Below are 17,257 nucleotides of genomic sequence, written 5' to 3'. Positions count from 1 at the left end.
TGCAGAACATCTGCATAAAAAATAAATGCACGTTTTTTTAAATCAAAATTTGTATTTTTTTTTCAAAGTTACATTACAGGAAAAACAATCTAAATATGTAATGAATGCACACTACATTAATTTTTAATTCCATTTTAAATGTAATGTCCATTTGCAAAAAATAAAAAAACAGATTATAATTATCTTGTCATCACTTGCCAGTGGTTACAGCCCCTATTGTGAAGCTAACAAATGGTTCTCATATTTCCTTCAGCACACACTTGCCACTCTTAGGCCTTGATATTCAAAGGATTCTCCAGCTTAGAGAGAAATTGCAGTACAGACTTCACAGGGGCTGAACTCACTGAATATTCAAATGAAAAAGGGCGGAACTCTCCAGCACTGTGAGATCTCTCTCATTTTTGTATCTGAAGCAATATAGCACTGCATGATATGAGAGTCTTGTTACACATACAATTTGTATTTTATATTACTATACATTTCAGATAGGTTCCTTTTAGTATTATTGCATTTAAGCTTTTCACTTTCTTAATTATATTTTAATACATTTTGATTTAGCTTTAGCTGTGGTTTTTCAAATTATGATAAAGTTTTAAAAGTTTCTGTGTTACTTTAAAACTTAGGCTCATAATTTATATATTTCTGTGTAGCTTTTACAAATTATATTGCACCTTGTATTTGCTGCATAGCAAACTTAAACTGACAGTTTCAGAATGTGGGGAAGAACAGGGCAGTTCCCTGGGCTGAACAGGGGAGTTCCCAGGGTATGTCTGAAGCTCTCTCACCAGTCTTGTTAAATTGTGTAAGCAGTGTACACAAGCTTGTCTCACTGATTTATTTTACCAGCTGTATCCAGGTAAAGTTTGCTCAAAATTCACAATGCACTTTTTTTAAATAACAGAAAAGTAATATATACTAAACTATAGACAAAAGCAGGTTAAATTGCAGTGAAAACATCACTGGGACATCCAGGTTCCTCCCCTTTTCTTAGAAAATGAAGTGAGTTCAGCCCCTGTGAAGTCAGCTGTATAATCTCTCTCCAAACTAGAGAATATTTGAATATGTAGCCCATCTGTGATTTTTAAGTTTCAATTTAAATAGAAGAAATTCAAAGTGCAATCTAATTTGTGAAAGATACACATAAATATACAGTTACACAAAAACTAAACTAAATACACTGCTATATAAAAAATAAAATACAAAATAGAAAGTTCAATGTTTAAATGTAATAAAATATAATCTGAAGTGTAAAGTGATATAAAATAGAAAGCACAAAGTGTAAATGCGGCAGAATTGTCATGTCATGCAGTGCTATATTGCTCTGGGCTTGACTCTCCTTCACATACAGAAATGCAGGAAACACCCCTAGGAGAAGTAAAGCTAAATCAGCCTTTTGAAAATTTCACTAGGGATCTATCAGTGCTGGAGGATTATTTTAGAGTATCTCATCTGAGCAGAGTGGTTTTGAATATCAGGACTTTACAAATTAGTCCAATTAAAGCCAATCTTGAATACTGCAAAGTAGTGCTCTTAAAACTGCCTCAAATCCTTATAAATAAGCAGATTCATTCTGTTTGATTCAGTGGGTCTTTATCCCACAGCAAATCAGACTCTTACTCCCTAGTTCTCAAATGTTTATATCATAACTGCCAATTGTATAAAACATGCACAGGAAACATATGAAAACATCTGTTATGAGATTATTAATCCTGCACTAACGATGGTACCACTGAGAGAACAAATATTAAAGTATTTGAATTATATATTTAACATACGTTGGGGAACTGTGTAACATTCTCTCAAAGTAGGTATTGATGTTACCAAAACAATTACCAAAATCCATTCACAAAAACTGACCTATCACCAGAGAGAACCAAAAACTGGGAACGTTTAGAGATAGACAACAGCAGCTGGAGACTTACCACTGGAGCAATTGGGTCCGCCCCATCCTGGCTCACACTGACAGGTGTTTGGAGCGATGCATCGGCCGTGTACACATTTATCCGCACAGTGAGCTGTCACAGAGATATCAAAAACAGAAAGCTGAGTCAAACAGTAAAATTGTCTTGCACAAAGAATAGTAAACACTTTAGCAGATCTTGCTTATAAATGGCTTATTTTTTGCTTGATTTTGCAAATAAATGATTTTTTTAAAGGGATATTGTACTAAACAAATCTAATATGCATATGAAAGAGCAGAATCTAAACTTGTTGCATTTTTTTTGTGCTAAAACTGTGAAAAGGACATAAAAGTGCAAACACAAAATGTTAGAGCATTTTATAATTGTACTTTTGTTTGCATAATAACTATTTCATTCCTGCAAAGAGGGTTAAACATATAGCTAAAGTCAGCTTTAGAGCAGCAATGAACTACTGTACTTCATTTTGACATCTATTTCCCTTTAAGTATTTTAAATTTAAAGGGACAGAAAACACAATTTTTTTCTTTCATGATTCAGACAGAACATTTAATTTTAAATAACTTTCCATTTTACTTCTATTATCTAATTTGCTTCGTCCTCTTGGTATCCTTTGTTGAAAAGGATACAAAGATAAACCAAGGAGCTACTTATTGGCGGCTGCACATATAAGCCTCATGTTATCGGCTCATCCATGTGCATTGTGTTTCTTCAAAAAAGGTTACCAAGATAATAAAGCAAAATAACACAATATAATTAAATTGGAAAGTTGCTTAAAATTATATTCTATATCTGAATCATGAAAGAAAAAATGTGGGTTTCATGTCCCTTTAAATTTAAACTAAAACAGCAGTATCAATAGGGTACATCATACTAATAGTCACTGGCTGACATTTGACACTGAATTGGGACATAATACTACAAACCTGACAAAATATAGGTTTATTCAGAATATGAACATGAATTGAAAAAATGGAAATACATTTTTAAAATTTCCTCTTTTAGATGAAACAAAACAAAAATAAAATCTAGCAAGATTCTTTTAGCTTTTTTTTTTGTTAGCCAGAAAAGCTGCAACTGAACTTATTTTATGGTGAATATTCCACTGTATTTATCAAGAAAAACATTCCTTTTGTAAATATGGTATTCTTAGTCATAAAGCTGTTGGCTGTTTTAACATCAAGTAATGCAAGTATGGAAAGTTATTGCTGCTGACTATTGATGTTCTTATAATATATCATTTTCCACTGAAAAAGTCCCACAAGCAGCTTAAAACTTTCAACTAAAACATGCCAAATGTTGATCAAAAACTAAAACTTTTACAGTTCTTGACATCTGATATTTTTGTTTTACACTAGGAAATCTTAATAAATGTCAAAAATAAACTTTCATGGTTCAGCTAGATTATGTAATTTACTTCTATTGTCAGCTTTACTTTGTTCTCTTGATATCCTTTGATGAAAAGTAAACCTAGGTATGTTCAGAAGCATCCGTGCACTACTAGGAACTAGCTGGTAATTGCTAGCTTGGCACATATGTCTCTTGCCATTGGTTCATGAAATGTGTTCAGCTAGCTCACAGTAGTGCATTGATCCCTTAACTGGTTAAACACCACTATATGCAAGTAATAGTGCAAAAATAAAATGTTCTAAAACACTTGTATGTCCCTTTAAACTATCACAGCAAGCTATCAGTTACAGTAATCAGTTTCAAATAGTTGTTAATACTGTCATCACCTTTAATGCCTGCATATCACATCAAGCAACAATTTGTCATACATTTCACATTGTTTATGTGGTATCAATTTGCAGATAGGTTAGAAAGTGTTCAGGATTGTTAATGCATTAGTCTTTTTTTTTCTGTTGAGAGTTTTATTGCTCTTGGGATAGTTAATATTATGGTGGTGATTCTTCTCCAATAAAAGATCTGTCTCATACAAGAGTTGCCACAAAAAAAGAGGTTAAAACAATATTATTAGCTAAACACTCAGTAGAGAGTATGACTACTAAAACGATATGAAACCCACATTTTTTCTTTCATGATTTAGATAGAGCATGTGAATTATCCAAATTTAAAAGGGGCACATACAGGATTTTGGGGGTTGTAATAAAAGCTAGAGGATTCCATTTGTGGATAGAAATAAAAGAAAAAAATGTTGCCATGTGATCACTGTCACAGTCAGGTGATCTGAAGAATTTGTAATTGTGACTACACTGTGGTTTGTTATTGACCTTTTTATTCAGTCTAAAATTCAGAATATACAATGAGTGAATGGAGCTGGCTAATACATTATTGTACTTGATGTAGTTTTATCTTTAAAAAGCATACCACACTCAAGGCATACTTAATTATCAGGCTATTTTAATGGAAAAATAGTTTAAATCATTGGAACGAAACTGTGTGATTCAACGATTTCATGCTTGCCAGACTACTAAAAACCAGTGAATGCTAAATACGTCACCTTTCACTATGCCTAATTTTCCTGGCCCAGAAATATATATGACGTTTGCTTAAGTTTATATATTAAAAATGTATAAAAGTATACCAAACGCCAAGATAAATTAAAATATAAGTATGTCATTAACTGGGAATGAAACGCAGAAATAAGTTAACCTTCAATAAGCAATATTTATGAGCCCTCCACTTTAGGAGTAAGGAGTGGAAATGCTAAGCTAGCGGATGTAATTGTCAATGAACATCGTACTAAATCTATACACAGCCCAAGAAACTGGTCCTAAATGCATCAAAATGAGCTATGTATGCAGCAAAAGGAGAGTAATGGATGGTTTTTTTTGCATTTACAATTCACAAATGAGATCAGTCTTTGACAAACATATAATTTGAAGTTTTGACACAAATATTAAGAACAGAAAGTAATATTGTTTTTCACTTTAGGCTTCACACAAAAGTTTAAAACCTAACTCCCTTTTCTAAAATATATATATATTTTTTTTTAATTCATAAACACTCTAGAGATTAACACAGGGTCCGGAGTTAAGTCAAGCCACTTTTCAAACTAATTCCATCTTTAGTTCCCTTTGGTAAATGTATGTTAACCTGCTGTAGCCTGTCATGTTGGTTTAATCACTGAAATAGAAATGGCTTAGAGTAATTCACTGGTTCCTCATTTTCATCTATAATGACTTACAGAGTCCGTAAAGCAAACAAAGATTGAAATAAACTGTGATATTTTGTTAGTTATAAACTAGATGTTAACAGGAGGTATTGTAGCTATCTTTATCCCTTCTGGAAGACTTTACACAAAGCCTGGCCTCGGAATTTGTATAATCTCCCCATTGGCTTTCTATTGACTGCCTATTTGCAGTAAGACAGGCAAAAACATATTTAATATAATGACTCTCTTATATAATAAAATACATTATAAAAATATATATTTTATTTGGTCTGTTAAAGCATTTTGTGGGAATTATTTAAAAAAATTTCATTCACATTTAGCATTTTCACTAGGATTCAATTATTTTTTGTAGGCACTGAGGTATACAGAAAAGGCATTTGAATTCACCATGTAAAATGGCTGGAGACGTAGAGGCCAGTGACACATTTTTGCAGTGAAACCCATTACCAACAATTTGGCTTATTAAAAAATCTCTTGCACAAAATGGGCTTATGGTCAACAAGTAAACTCCTTTCTTCTCTCTTGGGACCTAATGATCTAAAGCTTTGATTGGGGTGTTTGTTAGCATGCTGTTTGCAACAATTTAATCATTACAATTATTATTGTTACATACGCTTAGCAATTATATACCGCTACGAACTTTGTGCATTTGTAATACGGGATTTATCGTGACACACATGCGTGAATGTTGATGTGTGTACCTCTGATAAGAGGAACAATTCTAATAAGTACAGAGTTTGCGTAACCTCCATTGAGAGGATATATAGTAGAGTGTCAGCAGTATGTTAACCACCAGTGAATGTATATATTAATAGGGTACTAAGACAGAAATCGACTGGCTGGGTAACCCCCAAGAAGCTTGCAGACAGAAGAATGCCTTTGAGTGCATAGGAGAGCTTGTTGCATGAATGTATGATTAACTGTTCTCATAACAGTCCCCCAATAGACAATATTATACTGATCACCCTCTCTAGTAACCATGGCATACACATGTTTTTAATTATTTAGTGTTTGGAACAATTGAGATGTGGGAGTGGTTGTGATATACCCATTCCCTTGTATTTCCCAATTTTAGTAATGATGTTTGTCTTGCATATTTGTTAAATAAAGTTTTTAATTTTACTTAAAATTTGACCTATTGATCAAAAGCTGTCTGTTCTGGCGACATTATCTATGAAGTCTCGTCAGCACTGTAAGGCACCTCAAATAATTTTATAAAGGGAAATGTTACCATGTGAGCTGTTTATCTCACTATGCAGATTCTGGGTTTGAAGGAGAGACATAAACATTACAATATAATGCTCAAAAAACAACCCCAAAGATTTTGCATGGTTTCTCTAATTGTCTGTGAGTTTTTGATTATCAGTTCCTTGGTGTTCACATTATTATGTGCATAAATATTAAAGATACAGTAAAATATGATTCTAATATAAAATGTTTCACTATCTTTAGCCTCTGATTGGCCTAAGTAGATGAGCTAAGATAAGAGGCTTTCAAAAGGAAGACCTAGGCTTTAAAGGACCAGTCAACACAGTAGATTTGCATAATCAACAAATAAAAGATAACAAGACAATGCAATAGCCCTTTGTCTGAACTTCAAATGAATAGAAGATTTTTTTTCTGACAATTTTAAAAAGTTATGTCTATTTCCACTACCCCTGTACCATGTGACAGCCATCAGCCAATCACAAATGCATACACGTTTCATGTGATAGACATCAGCCAATCACAAATGCATACACGCTTATTCTTGCACATGCTCAGACTGGGAGCTGGTCACTCAAAAAGTTTAAATATAAAAAGACTGTGCACTTTTTTTTAATGGAAGTAAATTGGAAAGTTGTTTAAAATTGCATGCGCTATCTGAATAATGAAAGTAAATTTTGACTTGAGTGTCCCTTTAACATGTTGCCTTTATTTTAATAAGAATTAATCACTTACATTTTTAACATTCACACAATTAATTTAATTAAAAAAAATAGATCATTATGTTTATTTTGTGTGGGTTTTTTTGTATTTTTTACATGGGTTTATATCATGGGGCCTAACTAAGCAGATAAAGTGTTGTTGCCGTATTGGTCCCACATAAAATGTTTTTTTAGCAGATTGTGATAACATTTAATGGACCAACAAAAACAAGGTTTTTATATTACATAAGATTTCAAGACCTCACATGTCTCTACTTCAGATGTAGATCTGTAGCCTTATTAGGATCAACTCTGACTCATCTTGGATTCTGGCACAACCTGACACATAATATAGCCCCAAAATGTAGTTCTCAATACAAACGGTTTTATACTGGATTTTTAGATCAGTACCTGTGAACATTTTTCTTTATAGTAGTGTTTATTACATACAGTTATAGGTAAATTGGTTTATACTGTCCTATTAAAGAGAGTAAAACACATTGTTGTGGTACAATACAGACTGCTGCCTTCACTTGTTTGTGTCTGAGGGACACAACCCAAAAGTAGGTCTTCAATTAATTGCTACAAAAGACAAGCAAATGGTTAAAATAATTTGAAAGGGCACTACCAGCAGAAATGACTATTTAAATAATAATAATATAAGGTTGTCAATACCTATATATTTCCTCACCTCTGCCTTCTATAGTGAATATGTGCCTCTGTTTGATAACAGGTGACCTTAACTAAGAACAATAAAAATGCACTAAACCTATTACAGAGTTTTTAGCAAAAAGTACAAAGCAAATAACCAGTTATTGAGTTTGTCTATACTCTTCATGGAAACATAGAAACATAGATATTGACGGCAGATAAGAGCCATAGGCTCAGCAAGTCTAAGTATAAACTTATCTAGTTTGTAGGATAGCCTTATGCTTGTCCCATGCATTTTTTAAGTCCCCCACAGTGTTTGCCGCTACTACCTCTTGAGGAAGTTTATTCCATAAATCATTCCCTCTTTCTGTAAAGAAGTGCTTCCTCAAATTACTCCTGAATCTACTACCCTTCAGCTTGAGATCATGACCCCTTGTTCTTGAATTTTCCATTTTATGTAAAATACCCACAGCCTCAGTTTTACTAAGCCCTTTAACGTACTTGAAAGTTGCTATCACATCACCTCTTTCCCTTCTCTCTTCTAAGCTATTCACATTATTGGGGGGAAAAAGAAAAACAAAAAATGGGATTTGAAAATAAGCTCCCTCTAAGCTTGCCATGAGTTCCAGATAAAGCAAAATGATTTGGAAAGCTCTTTTATTTAATTCAATAGAGAAACACATAGTTGAAGATATTAGGCATTAGCTACTGGAATTTATAGACAGGAAATGATTCAGTAAAGCCCTGTAAGCTGTTACAGACATCTCACAGAACTTCCAGCTTCCTTATATATATAGAGAATGAATTTATATTTCGTTCTGATAATTAGACAATACATATTTGTCAAACTGGAACTGGGAGATGGAGGAGGGGGTGAGGGGGTGAGACAGGGCAGTGTCGTGTGTTTGTGGGTGTGGCTGACAAGTCTAGAGCAGAGCCAGGCATAGCTGCGATGGTGTAGGAGTCTGTGGTTTCACTCTATAACCATGGGACACTAAAGGAAATGGAAAGCAGCACAGAGCTCCAAAATACAGCTTAGTATTGAGTTTTGTAGTATATTTTCCAAATGCAAGTTTATTTATTTTACCCTAATGTTTTCTTGTATTTATTAAGGGTCAGATTACAAGTGGAGCGATATTTAACACTCCCGCTTGAGCGTTAACTCCACTAGAAGTAAGCTTTTTGCTTGCAGTGTTGCACTCATATTTAAAGTTGAAAGTAAAACAGCTTTTACTTGCGCGCTAACATGACGAGCGTAAAAAAAGCTGAACTTAGAATATCGTGCACACGATAACCATTCCGCCATAGAAGTCAATGAAGCAAAAATGTGGAAAAAAAACTAGCACCCTACTCTTGCACAAACCCAATCTCATATTCTCAAGGGCGACATGAAAATATGAATATTTTACATTCCAATGTTATTCACATAGAGGTATATGTTCTATTTATTCATAAATACATATTTTACATATATCTAATGGTGCACACATATAGATATAATATATATATATATATATATATATATATATATATATATATATATATATATATATATACAGATAGTATATATAGGAATATCTATTTATAAATACATACAACATATAATGCTTTGTGCAGAACATTGGAATGTGAAATATTTATTAATATATGTACACACACACACACACACATATATATATATATATATATATATATATATATATATATTAATATATATAGGAAGAAGGTGTGACCCAGACGCTGGGAAGTGCTAGATACCTAAACTATGCTGCCAAAATCCACTTATTGTGTTGTCTGAGTCCCCTCAAATCCAGAAACACAATAAAAGGTAATTTAATAGAAATCCAAGAGATAGGTGGATTGGCGCAACAACTGGTGTATAAAAATGTAGTCACCGATATTTATAGTTTTGATAGACAAATATAAATATGGATATAAATATGGTTCAATATACAGTTAAGAACAGGAATTAAAGATTTATAATAAAATTTCCTTGAAAGTCCCAGCAATTAGTAGATAATATAAAAGTTCATATTGCACATAAAGTTGATTAAACAAAATGAAAATAATTAGAAGGCCAGGATCCCGGTCCCTTTTGGGTCTCTACTTACTCTTCTACCTCAAAAAATATGAGGTAAGGGCCACACAGTATAGATAGAGTCTGGTCCCAGACACCGGATGAAGCCCTGGAAATGTTGTTAAATTGTTTTGTTTTTTTGTAGATAAATTTCAACAGTGATGGAGTATGTGTTTGCTGTGAAATGCAGCATCAGACATCAGAACAATCAAAACAATTTGATATACACGTGTGCACCACCTACCTAGATATTCTCTTCAACAAAAAATATCATTAGGACAAACTAAATGTGATAGTAGAAGTTAATTGGAAAGTTTTGCTTTTAGGTGTATTCTCTATCTGAATCACAAAGAAAAATGATTGGCCTCATGTCCATTTAATTTGACTTTAGAATGTTATTAATTTGTATTGGCTGCTATGTGACATGGTTATTGTGGTGTCAAGTGGGATAAAATAAACACGGCTTGGTTCTTTTTAATGTTTTCTTATAGCACTGAGAATAAATCTGTTACTTTTCAATTTCTTTATGATCTCTCTCTCTTAAATATTAGGCTTGTGTGATAGCCTGAAAATATGAAACAAGCTGTCTAAAATACTGTAATGTTAACTAGAAACAATAATAAAACCACTGCAGTTTGAATAGTATTGTTGGCAGCATTTGAAACTTTGCAGCAATGTGAGGTTAGCGGGTTACTGGTGTGTAGACCAGACCACCCACTTTGCTCACCCAAAACGCCCAAAGTAAATTACACACAATATACTCAGATTTAAAGATTTTATTATTTTGCTGTTGTAATGTAAGATCAAACCATCAAACATCTCAAATCAAATTCCCAGTATGTGGACATCCATGCAGAGCAAGCACTTCAGGGCAGAAATCTATAATATTGGAATAGTTTCTTGGGTCAATTAATATTAAGAGACACTATGCAAAACCTTAAATGTCCAGAAACTGCTGGTAAATATGGATTTGTATTTTCTACAAACTGGGAGGCTCTAGTAGTGCTGGGTGTGACTGTGTTAATCTATGCTGATCCTGTATTAAACTGAATTGTATTTAACCCCGTTGTTTTGCATAGAAAGGAGCTTTCAGCCTATCCCAGACCCTATCCCTTATTTATTACATTAGGAATGCTAGGACACAGACCCAACAGATCCTAGAGGGATATGAAACCCAAATGTTTTCGTTCATGATTCAGATAGAGCATGCAATTTTAAACATCTTTCTAATTTTTTTCTAATATACTTTTCTTTTTACTCTTGCAGGCCTATTTATCAAAGGGCTTGCGGACCTGATCCGACACTGCCGATCAGGTCCGCAAGACCTCGCTAAATGTGGAGAGCAATACGCTCTCTGCATTTAACATTGCACCAGCAGCTCATAAGAGCTGCTGGTGCAACGCCGCCCCCTGCTGACTCGCGGCCAATCGGCCGCCAGCAGGGGGGTGTCAATCAACCTGATCGTATTCGATCGGGTTGATTTCCGGCGATTCCTGTCCGCCTGCTCTGAGCAGGTGGACAGGGTTATGGAGCAGCGGTCTTTAGACCGCTGCTTCATAAGTTGTGTTTCTGGCGAGTCTAAAGACTCGCCAGAAACACGGCCCTTCAAGCTCCGTACGGAGCTTGATAAATGGGCCTGCATGTATCTTTTGCTGAAAACAAGTGATGTAAGTTTACTAGCCGGCCCCTTTCTGGAGCACTATATGGCAGACATTTTGCAAGAATGTTATCCATTTGCCAGGTCACTAGATGACAGCCCTATTTCCTGCCATGCTCCTAATGTGTACCTACCTAGGTATCTCTTCAACACAGAATATCATGGGAATGAAGCAAATTCGATAATAGAAGTAAATTGGAAACTTTTTTGTTTAAATGATAGGCTCTGTCTGAATCACAAAAATATTGGGGTTTCCTATCCCTTTAAAGGGACAGTCTACACCAGAATTTTTATTGTTTTAAAAGATAGATAATCCCTTTATTACCCATTCCCCAGTTTTGCATAACCAACACAGTTATATTAATATACTTTTAACCTCTGTGATTATCTTGTATCTAAGCCTCTGCAAACTGCCCCTTTATTTCAGTTCTTTTGACAGACTTGCAGTTTAGCCAATCAGTGCCTGCTCCCAGATAACTTCACGTGCACGAGCACAGTGTTATCTATATGAAATACATGAACTAACACCCTCTAGTGGTGAAAAACTGTTAAAATGCATTCTCAAAAGAGGTGGCCTTCAAGGTCTAAGAAATTAGCATATGAACCCCCCAGGTTAAGCCTTCAACTAAGAATACCAAGAGAACAAAGCAAAATTGGTGATGAAAGTAAATTGGAAAATTGTTTAAAATGACATGCTCTATCTGAATCATAAAAGTTTATTTTGGCCTAGACTGTCCCTTTAAGTTTGGAACTAAGCACTATGCTCTGTAGTAGAGATCGCTCAAGGAAATTATTGCCAGCGATCTAAGTCAGTGTGCAGACAAGGAGATCACAGCGCCATCAATTTCGGAACCAAGATTCAAAATTTCGAAGATGTTTCTAGTTTGTGTTATTACAAACATTATTTTGGCCTAGACTGTCCCTTTAATGTATCTGGAATACTGATTATTTTTGTCAAGAAATATATATATATATATATATATATATATATATATATATATATATATATATATATATATATACTGTATATATATTATTATTATTTTTTTGTGATTTCTTCATAGCAGTAATCTTTCATCAATTTGTTTCTTGGTGTCTAAATTACTTACACCGGCGCCAGAGGCCAATGCAAACAGTGTAAAATGTTTAAGTTTAATTCCTATAAAATATATCCCTATATTGTTTTAAAAACATTTTATAGTTTCTTTTTAACCTCAACTGGGAGATTAAGGCATTTAATAAACCATGAAAAACTGTGTTTGAACAGCTGCTTATACAATAATATTAACGATGCCAAAGTCAAATTGTAGAATAGTTTATGAAGAATTTGGCCTGAAACAAGAGACGAAAAATTTGATCAGCATATTAAAAGGAGAATCTTTTGTCCCATCTAGCACTAAAGGGTTAATCCTGAACCTGTCATTTGCTATTAAAGATTCTTCATAACACTTGCTCGTTCTTGGATACGAGGGGTTGTAATGTTTTTACATTAGTTTATTTTGTTTTGGCGTGGGCACTGTAAGGAGGGGGAGAGGGCACATGGAAAAAGAGGAAATGTGCTCATATAAGGAATGAGGCATTATCTCAATAAACACCAACATATGTCATAAGCTCTGTATGTGTCTGTATATATATGTGTGTGAGTGAGTGAGTGAGTGTGTGTATGTGTGTATGTGTGGGTCTGTTTGTGTGTGTGTGTGTGTATGTGTGTGTGAGTGTGTGTGTATGTGTGGGTCTGTTTGTGTGTGAGTGTGTTTATGTGTGTGTGTTGGAATGTATGCATGTGTGTGTTTGTGTATGTGTTTGTGTATGTCTGTTTGTGTGTGTGTATGTGTGTGTGTGTCTGTGTATTTGTGTGTGTGTTGGAATGTATGTATGTGTGTGTCTGTTTGTGTCTGTGTATGTGTGTGTGTTGGAATGTATGTATGTATGTGTGTGTCTGTTTGTGTATGTGTGTGTGAGTGTGTGTGAGTGTGTGTCTGTGTCTGTGTGTGTGTTGGAATGTGTGTGTATCTGTATGAGTATGTATATGTATGTGTGTGTGTGTGTGTATGTATGATTATGTTGTCTATATGTGCATATATGTGTATGTGTGTGTGTGAGAGAGGAAAAATGATGAATATCCAAACAGCCACTAGTAGAAAAGTAAAAAACTAAACTTTAATCACTGAAGTTAAAACATGGAAGCAGGAAAATGGAGACCCGATCCAGGCCAACAACGTGTCTGACCGGTTTTGGTCACAGGGACCGTAATCATAGACATAATCAGGCCCATTTATCAAGCTCCGTACGGAGCTTGAAGGGGCGTGTTTCTGGCGAGTCTTCAGACTCGCCAGAAACACAACTTATGAAGCAGCGGTCTAAAGACCGCTGCTCCATAACCCTGTCTGCCTGCTCAGAGCAGGCGGACAGGAATCGCCAGATCAACCCGATCAAATACGATCGGGTTGATTGACACCCCCCTGCTGGCGACCGATTGGCCGCGAGTCAGCAGGGGGCGGCGTTGCACCAGCAGCTCTTGTGAGCTGCTGGTGCAATGTTAAATGCGGAGAGCGTATTGCTCTCCACATTTAGCGAGGTGTTGCGGACCTGATCGGCAGTGTGGGATCAGGTCCGCAACACCTTTGATAAATTGGGGCCATAGTGTTACATCTGTGTACAGAATTTAAAAAGTAAAAACCACAATCTGATTGGTTAAAACCACTGGCAAGCAAATTGATACATATTTAAAGGTACAAATTCAACAACATTTGATATACATATATACAAAGGACAGTAATTTAGCAAAAGAGGATAATGGATACTGATAGTATAGAAGAGAATGAGGAGGAAACAGTGTATTAGAGGGAATACCCTAATCAATATTAATTTGTAAACATAAACACAGACCCTATATCTCACAGGGGGAATACGACAAATCTGCATTCATGGGCATAAAAGCCCCAATTCATTCAGGCACATACCTAAGTCAAAAGATAAATACAAAACATATATATACATTACATCACTTATAATGCAATTGATAGGTAAAGACAAAAAATGTACAGCATTCCTAGAATGTTAAATGCATAGGTAAATGAATATTGGGGAGCAAGATAATGCATTAAATAGGAGCAATAGGAAAAGTGGCTAACCACCTACAAAAAGGAAGGAGAGAGAAGGGAAATTTACTACCCGGGTGTGTGTGTGTATCTGTATGTAAGTGTTTCTCAGGAGAATGCCTCAAAAGCCTCTGACCTCACCGCACGTCACGGGTATGTGTGTATCTGTATGTTTATGTATATGTGTCTGTATGTATGATTATGTTGTCTGTATGTGCATATATGTGTATGTGGGTGGGTGTATCTGTATGTTTATGTATATTTATGTGTGTCTGTATATATGTGTGTATATGTGTGTATTTGTATGTATGTGTGTGTCTGTGTCTGTGTGCGTGTGTCTGTATGTTGATATATATTTGTGTGTGTCTGTATGTATGTGTGTATGTATGTGTGTGTGTCTGTATGTATGATTGTGTGTGTCTGTATGTATGTGTGTATATGGGTGTATGTGTGTGTCTATCTGTATGTTTATGTGTGTGTGTGTCTGTATGTATGTGTGTATCTGTATGTTTATGTATATTTGTGTGTGTGTGCCTGTATGTATGTGTGTATGCATGTATGTGTGTGTTTGTATGTATGTGTGTATCTGTATGCTTATGTATATGTGTGTGTGTCTCTAGTATGATTGTGTGTGTCTGTATGTGCATATATGTGTGCTAAAATAAAAAAAATGGAATTTGCACACCAGGAGCAGCACTACTGGGAGCTAGCAGGTTATTGCTGGCTATGCCCATATGCATCTTGTCATTGCCTCACCAGACATGTCAAACTAGCTCCCAGTATTGCACAGCCGCTCTGGAATTTACTTTAACTATGAGCTTACCCTTTACATGGTTAAAATCCTAGTGATATGCAAGGAATTTTGCAATAATAAAATAAACATTTGATGATTTTTTGATAGTTCAGTAGATTGGTGATGTTCTGTGGGCAGAGAGATCAAGAGCACTGACATTAACATTGTCACAGGTGTGTTGCTAAGGTCGGAATTCCAACTGTATTATTTGCACCAGATGCTATAGAGGGTCAGTGTGATTTTACATGATCTCTTCCATATAGTAACACATTGACTTAAGCAATAAGCATTCTACTGGGAATATTTTCTTATATTTAGTGTACAATCCAGGCTCACCATAGTGTTTAAAGAAGAGAAACAAAGACTCAAAATGTCCAATTCTCCAAAGCAGTAATGCATTACTAGGAGCTAGCTGAACACATATGGTGAGCCAATGACAAGAGGCATACTGTATATGTGCAGCCACCAATCACAGCTAGTTCCCAGTAGTGTTTTGCTGCTTTTGAGCCTACATAAGTATGCTTTTCAAAGGATAGCAAGAAATTAAGTACATTTGGTAATAGAAGTACACTGAAAAAGCTTTAAAACTGCATGCTCTATATGAACCATAAAAGTTGAATTTTTATTTTTATGTCCCTTTAATAGTAGTATAAGCTGCACTAATACCTAAGTTAGGTAAAGCAATAAAAAAGCAAATGGAATATCTAAACATTTGCAAACAATGAGAGAATATGGTGGTTTAACACTACAATAATTTATCAGAGGGGTCAATCACAATCTATGGGCTGAGATCTTATTGACTCTTTTTCTGGATAAAAAGGACACTTTTCGATTCAACATGATCACAGTAGCGCCTTTTCGACACTTTCCCCCACACCCAATCGTGTTTCAGATCCTCTCTAAAAGCCATATTTTTACTATGGGACCAAAAAGTTAATTTTTCAAGAGACTTTTAAACTGCTTTTTAAAACCAGTTTTGACTTTTCAAATGTAACACCTCAAGGCACTTGATAAAGCCTGAGAATGGCATTTTAGACATCTTTGCAACTATTCTAACACATATTATCTTGCACGTGTCCAAAGCACTCTGAAATGGCCATGAGAGACAAAGAGAGGTGTATTTGCATACATGGTATATCAATTCATTAAAGCTCTATTCATCACTATTGTATAGGTTGCATACAGTAGACAGGGCACACTTTTACATATAGTATATATAGGTTCATATACATCTCTATATGTGTTGAGTTTGTGATATCCTGAACAGTTAAGGGGACATACAAGTCAAATCAGGCCCCCAACATCCACAAATGGGGCATAGTAATTTCTTTCTGTTAATATTTGATGCTAAGTTACACTCGCACTGTTGTGATTGTCACTAACAGTACTGGCATCTTCACAACTTGGCTTTATGGGATCTTGCAATTGAGAGTTCAAAAGGAACAGATTGCAATCCGTTTCCATCCTCACCACTGCTAAACCATCTGAATTGTACCTACATTATTGAACTTCTGTTCATGAAGTGTGATCCTGTTTAGGCGTTCAATAATGTAGGTGCAAACACTGTAAAATGCACTATTGTGATTATGTTTAGACTTAGCGTGCATGATGGTGCGTCACCTATAAAAACCTGACAACCAATTCAGGTGTAAAACAAAAAACTATTACAGAAGCAAATTGCCAATAAATCATAATTTACCCCAGATTCAGGAGAACAAGTAAAATCCCCCCTCCAAAAAAATAATAATTAATGACCAAAAAATTCATGGGGAAAAGTATGTAAAAAGAAGGAAAATATGTACCTAGTGCAACAACAAAGTAGAAAATAAATATGTTATTTAGAGCCCTATTTTTTTAATAAAAAAACAAGGATACTTGATTTATAGTATTTTTTTTAATGAAGTTTCTTTTCTCATGATGCATTATTTGTCTTGTCCAAGAAATGTTTAACTCTTGAGTAATGAGCTTGAATTATTTCAATTTTTTTATTTTAAATCTTACATTTAAAATAATTTT

The 17,257-nt window shown here is 34.9% G+C and overlaps 1 protein-coding gene across 1 annotated transcript in view; it reads right to left on the bottom strand.

The window, feature by feature from the left end:
* MEGF10 (multiple EGF like domains 10) overlaps nt 1-17,257 on the bottom strand; it is a 195,956-nt gene that overhangs the window by 103,825 nt on the left and 74,874 nt on the right. Inside the window, 1 exon segment of the mRNA XM_053701632.1 lies at nt 1,923-2,015. Within this exon segment, the coding sequence (XP_053557607.1) occupies nt 1,923-2,015 (93 nt within the window).

Source organism: Bombina bombina, chromosome 2 (genome assembly GCF_027579735.1).
Source record: "Bombina bombina isolate aBomBom1 chromosome 2, aBomBom1.pri, whole genome shotgun sequence".
Taxonomy (NCBI): Eukaryota; Metazoa; Chordata; class Amphibia; order Anura; family Bombinatoridae; genus Bombina; species Bombina bombina.
Note: the sequence above shows the minus strand (reverse complement) of the source record. Positions and strands in the feature narration are given on the sequence as shown.